Source organism: Scophthalmus maximus, chromosome 1 (assembly GCF_022379125.1).
Source record: "Scophthalmus maximus strain ysfricsl-2021 chromosome 1, ASM2237912v1, whole genome shotgun sequence".
NCBI classification, from domain to species: domain Eukaryota; kingdom Metazoa; phylum Chordata; class Actinopteri; order Pleuronectiformes; family Scophthalmidae; genus Scophthalmus; species Scophthalmus maximus.
In genome coordinates this window covers 8881501-8887500 of record NC_061515.1, presented here as the reverse complement: position 1 = coordinate 8887500, position 6000 = coordinate 8881501, and the positions used below count along the sequence as shown (strand labels likewise).

General features: G+C 43.5%; 1 protein-coding gene across 8 annotated transcripts in view; it reads left to right on the top strand.

Moving 5' to 3' along the window:
• col14a1a (collagen, type XIV, alpha 1a) overlaps positions 1-6000 on the top strand; it is a 107986-nt gene that overhangs the window by 1950 nt on the left and 100036 nt on the right. For 4 of the 8 annotated variants that reach the window (XM_035635877.2, XM_047332685.1, XM_047332688.1 and 1 more), the window contains 2 exons: positions 1-150; positions 326-441. The exon at positions 1-150 is cut by the window's left edge and continues 15 nt beyond it. In XM_035635877.2, coding sequence (XP_035491770.2) covers positions 342-441 — 100 coding nt within the window. In that variant the 5' untranslated portion in view covers positions 1-150; positions 326-341. The remainder of the gene's footprint in view (positions 151-325; positions 442-6000) is intronic. The other 4 variants (XM_035643844.2, XM_035629767.2, XM_047332681.1 and 1 more) reach the window with 1 other exon arrangement.

The following is a 6000-nucleotide window of genomic DNA, read 5'->3' as shown; positions in this document are numbered from 1 at the left end:
CCCCCGGCCCGCTCTGTGTGGGCGGGGGGCTCGACCACCGCTCTGTGGTCAGTCTAGACGGCCGCGCTGCTGCTGTGTAATTGTATCAAAGTGGATATTAAACAGGAGTAACGGATTCCAGATCAGCGCCTTGGGGCGTGTGTGGGCAAGGTGCGTCCTCCTGACCCGCAGCGCCTCTCTGCAGCTGAATGGCATTCCCGGTGTTTTCTATCACTGAAGTCCTTTCTTTCCTTCTTTCTGTGTTTCCCTGCCCTTTTCTATCTCACATTTTTCCTTTTTGTTTTTCGTCATTTTTCTCAGTGTGCTCTCGCTTCTCTCTGCGCAGGTCTAGACTGCTGGCTATGAGGATGTTGTCAACGAGGCCGATCAGGTGGAGTTTGTGGGCTCCACTGGTGTTACTGGCCCTAATCTCCAATTTCCCCAGTCAGGCACAGGACCAAAGTAAGTACTTTTTCTTCTCCAATTTTTTCTCTCTCTTCTCTTCGCTTCTTACCCCCCCCCCCCATCCTACTTCTACCACCCGTCGTCTTCCCCTCTCCTTCTAGGCAAGCTCCTATTCCCCTATCCACGCCATCCAACTTTTTTTTTGCCTTTGGGTCTTCCTCCATGTCCCACCTTGCCCATCCAATCTCCTCCCATCTGTTCCCTTCCTCACTTTTCGTGCTTCCTTCCCTCAGGCCTCACCTCTCTGACCTCCTCTGTCTCCATGTCCTTCGCCCTTCCCTCACCTGAACTCTCTTTCCACATCATTACTTGCTCTGTCATCTCTCTTTGACGAAGAGGCATAACCCAATCGGATAACACCGTACTCATGATCATATCACCTCCATATCATTATGCCATTTCACCGTGGCAGCGGGGCGTCGCACCCTGCCGATGCCGCCATGCTTCACAGGGGTTATGATAAATGTGTTGTAATGTGTTGTAGCTGTGCACGTCAAGCTGTGATGATTTGCTGCACAATTTGCTGCACAACGTATAACGCGCCAGGGTGCTTTGCAATCAAGTTCACCTCGACAATGCCGGTTTATTCAAACTGAGACTCGACAAAAAATGGGCTGTCCACTGTTTTGTGCAATATTTGTATGTCACGGACGTCAAAACTCTGAACAAGAAGCACATTTGAGTACCAACTAACTGTATGTTAATATGTGGCCATATAAGCATAAATGTGTTTTCTGAAGGAGACTTAGATGCACTGCTCCTCTTCTAATATCTTTTAATGAGTCACTTCATTGGCTTCAGACCTGAAAGCCAAACCACCAACACGTCGTTTCCTTATCACGAGATCAAGATCAGGGGGTTTGGGTGATTCAGGTGAACGATATTGAATGTTATTATTACCAACTTTGACCGAGAAAGGTCAACCTTACTCAACAAAAGGAATCCCAGAGCTCTGTGCTGAATCCTATGGCCACTGTCTGTGTGTTTGTGTGACTGTGTTGTTGACCATGAGTCTGGCGTGCGGAGGCAATTATCTGTTATCTGGATAGAGATCATAGGAAAATGCCCCAGAGGGACACTTGGACATTTAGCTGACCCTGCTGTGTGTGTTTGGGTCTGTGTGTGTGTGTGTGTGTGTGTGTGTGTGTGTGTGTGTCTGTGTGTGTGTGTGTGTGTGTGTGTGTGTGTGTGTGTCTGTGTGTGTCTGTGTGTGTCTCTGTGTGTGTGTGTGTGTGTGTGTGTGTGTGTCTGTCTGTGTGTGTGTGTGTGCATGTGTGTGTGTCTGTGTGTGTGTGTGTGTGCGTGTGTGTGTGGGTGTGTGAGTAGCTTACATTCTTTCCAGGGTGTAGAGTTAAGAGTTAGAGGAGAGTGTTAGATTTTTTTTTTCCTCTCTGAAGTTTTTTAAAATCAATAATTCACACATGACAGCAACATTTATTGATCTGTTTTTACAGCTTAATTTAAAGTAGAGTCCGTCCCTATTAATAATTTATTTTATAACAGTGATCTTTTTGAGGCCAGTTTTTGTTTCAAACCAATTTTACTTGAAATTATGAAGCTGCTTTGTGTGTTTTTTTGTTGGTTGCTTTGAAAGGAAAGAAGGGTTTTCCTCCTTCCTTTCTTCTCCATTCTCTAATTTCATTCTTCTCGATCCGTTTCTCCTCAGTTATCTCGTCTCGTTTGCTCCCTTCTCTTTTTCTCATAGATCTTTTTACTCTCGTTTTCATTTGAAGCTCTCTCTGCAGGTCGTGTTTGTTATTGCATGCAGACGGCAAGGAGAGCAGAGACAGAAGTGTGACAGCATAAATTAGGCTGGGATTGGAGCCCAGTGAATCACAGCAGAACATGGAAGACCTCCCAGACACTATGGGAGCATGCCCTGCTCTATCCCTTCATTAGGGAGCATGTGATAGCCATTAATTTCTCGCCCGGCCTGTCCCTGTAAGCTGCAACATCTGGTCCGAGGGGATTTGGGTTTGAGGATTAGTGTGTGTTCTGCCCATGGAGGATGTTTGTATATACAACACAAATGTCTGGATATCATCAGGAACTCCCACTACCGAAGAGTGGGTGAGTCCCGGAAGGCCACTGTAAGAAATGAGGCAAATGATGTGGCCCAACATATTTTAAGATATTCAATGTTTCGCAGTTCATTCATTATTAGATACTTGTCAAGAGATCATCTTTTGTATTACTGCAAAAGAACTTTCCAAGGATCAGTTGTGACAAATGTTCTTTTGCACAAGGGGAATTCTGTGAAACTGTAAACTTAGTCTGTAAAATGGTCCCCAACAAAATATTTCTTCATATACTACAAATTTACTTTGAGAAGGAAATTTTAAATGATCCTTGCATTGTCAAAAGTTAAAAGTTAACGTATCCTGTCACATATGAAGTCGGCAATCAGCTGTTTCAGCATTTACAACAACAACAATTTGCTTATGGCGACAGCGTCTCAGGTTCACCGTCATGTTTTTCGCAGCAAGACACTGCAGAAATTATGTGTGCAGCACAGTGGACTGTTGCTGGTTTTTACTTTGGCCTTAAAAAAAGCACCGAAAGCGGGAAATGCAGATTTTGTCCTCTGCTCAGCCCCAGTGAGCGGTGACCTGGCACTCGTGTGTTGCTGTTTCCAACGCAGCAGCAGTGACAGAAGCAGGATAGATGGAGGAAATATGCCAGATGGTGGAGGTGTTTGCCACTGATGAATCAGAACTCTGACTGCATTGTCTAGCAAAAAGAATCAACAAGTCACTTTTAATCAAGCCCTCTTCTGTTCATTCAATCCTGTGTGTGTGTGTGTGTGTGTGTGTTTCTGCGCGCGCTGACCATGTGCACGGTTAATTATTGTAATTGATTTTGTTCATAGTCTGACAGCCTGGGTCAATACAGTGCCTTAGGACATATAACAACATTATGTGCTCGAAAACACATTTACAAACATATTGGACTTTCTGTGCTTGTGTGTGTCCATCTGCATGTGTGGGGATACCTGTGTGTGTGTGTGTGTGTGTGTGTGTGTGTGTGTGTGTGTGTGTGTGTGTGTGTGTGTGTGTGTTTCTGTGGTTGAATGTGTGACGACTGCCAGGTGAATTAGTATGAGTGAAAGCGTTGGCCAGTAATTTCAGTTTTAATGAACAGGGAAAGAAGCCAATGATGAGAAATCATTTATTTATAAACAAAAGAGCGGATGAGATGTAACAGCCCGTTTTGAATTTAAAAACAGCAAAATTATCCGAACCTCGACTGCCGTCACCTCACCACTCGGCTGCTGCTGACGCTAATCCAGCTTGTCATAATCATCAGCCACTTTGGACTAAATGGAGCGTTGGATTGTGGGAGATGCGATGTGCCGGAGGCTCTCTCATTTTGCCCCCTTACTGTCATCGGAGCGCGTAGATAAAGGGTCTCTGATTGAAAATAAACAAAATTAACTTTAATTAATGGGGGCGTGAGCTGATGATGATGATTGAAAATTATTTTTCAGAGGGTCGGACACAGGATCCCTCTCGAGAAATGCATGCATTTGTGAAATTACACAGTATAGGCGCCACAGTGGAGGCAGGATTAGTGAGTGTCAAAAAGTTGTAGTGTGACATAGACCCGCCGCCTTAAATCCCCGAGTTGTGCAGAGCCTGACGTGACCACGGGTTGAGCAGACACAAGTAGTACAACGCTGTGAATTGGCTGATTGGATCCTAGTATCTTGAAATAACAGAGACAAAATCTCCCTCAGTGGTTAATAAAATATAATGTTTCAAAACACAATTTCTCTTATTGCCGCAACTTTCTTGAATTAAGTAAACAAATTAAAAAATAATCAGAAATTTTGTTCAATAATCACGAACCTTTCTCTGGACATGAGTGAAACTACATAGAAAATATTGTATTGAGCTTGTTTGGTCCTTTCACCCGCTTTAAAAGGTGTTTCTATAATAATCTCTTATTTCACCAGACTATTAAGATGTCTGCAACTAGATTAATTATGGGTTAATATATGGACTGTAATATTCACAACAGTCTGGGTAATAGTTTTAATTCTGCCTTCTTTAACTCCAGCGAACAGGCGGACTCACCTCTGGGTCGGTTTAAAAGCAGTGTGATTTTGCTCATGTTTCTTGCTAATCATTGTTGCTTTGAATATGCCTTATTGAGTTTAGTACTGTCTAATAGTAATTATTTATTATTGACTTGGTGAGTATAAGGTTATTTTTTAATGATATGAGAAATGAACTGGACTAAGATAAGACACAATTACTGGAGTTATCCTTTAAACTCACAATTTATTTACTTGCCCGTATATTAGCAGTGACCTAGACCTTAGAATATCAGAGTCCAGTCTTCAATATTTCATTCTTGTTTGATGTCAATCATCTCCTGGATATTTAATGAGGAGGGATCATCCTGCAAACTCTTAATATTCAGCAAGGTTCTTAAGAGATATTTCACACACACACACACACACACACACACACACACACACACACACACACACACACACACACACACAAACACACACACACACACAATGCAGCAGAGAGATAAGTGGTGAGAAAAAAGGCATCGCTTACAAAGGTAAAGCGATAAAAGACAGAACAAGGTGTTGAGCCACCAAAGGACATGCAGGAGAAGATGGGAAGATGCAGCAGAAGAGGAGAAGATAGGATTAAAGGGCAGAAGTGAAAACAAGGCAAGAGAAGGGGAGGGAGAAGGGAGCATAAACCCAGGGACAAGAAGAGATGTAATAAAGGAGAGAAGTGTTGCGTGAGAGCGGCAGAGGAGATAAAAAGAGCAAAGAGGTGGAACGAAAAAGAGTGGATTTGGGTTAAGTGCGATCTCGGTGAGCAGAGTAATGTAGTTCTTGTAGAGACAAGACTCTGACACACACACACACACACACACACGCACGTCCCTCATATCCCCCCGTGTACAGTATGGCAGCTCTCTTGTGGTGACAGTAGTTGTCATCCATAAATCCCGACTGTTAGTGAAGCCGTATCCTGAATGCTCAGAGTGGAGTCGGGATTGGGCTAATCTGGGTGCGGGGTGGGGTGGGCAAGGAATTAAATAGTGGGAAAAGAAGGGTAAGGATGAGTAGGAGAGAAGAAGGGAGGAGAGGGGGGAAGAAACAAAGTATGTAAGTATGTTATACACCATTTCTTTGTATGTAAAACAAAGTATGGTGGAACGGAAGCGTAAATGGACGGAAAGATGGGGGATGACACAAAGAGAAAAAGAAGGTTAAAGAGAGGTTGAGAATGAGATAGAGATGAAAGGAAAGATAATAAGACAAAGAAAAGGCTGAGAAAAGATAGACTGAGAAAAACCAGAAAGCTTAGAGAGGACAACGGACATGAAGTGGAACAGATCCTAAAAAAGATGAATGGAAGTTGATTTTGAGAGATTGTTGAGCAAAGGAGGAAAGAAGAAAGGAGGATGAAGAAGAGGAGGGTAGCAAGATGAAAAGGAGCCAGCATAGAGCGGGACGGTGAGCCAGATCAGGATGTAACAAGGAGAAGCTTGTGTAGAAGACTGTTGAAACGGAGACAAGGAGCG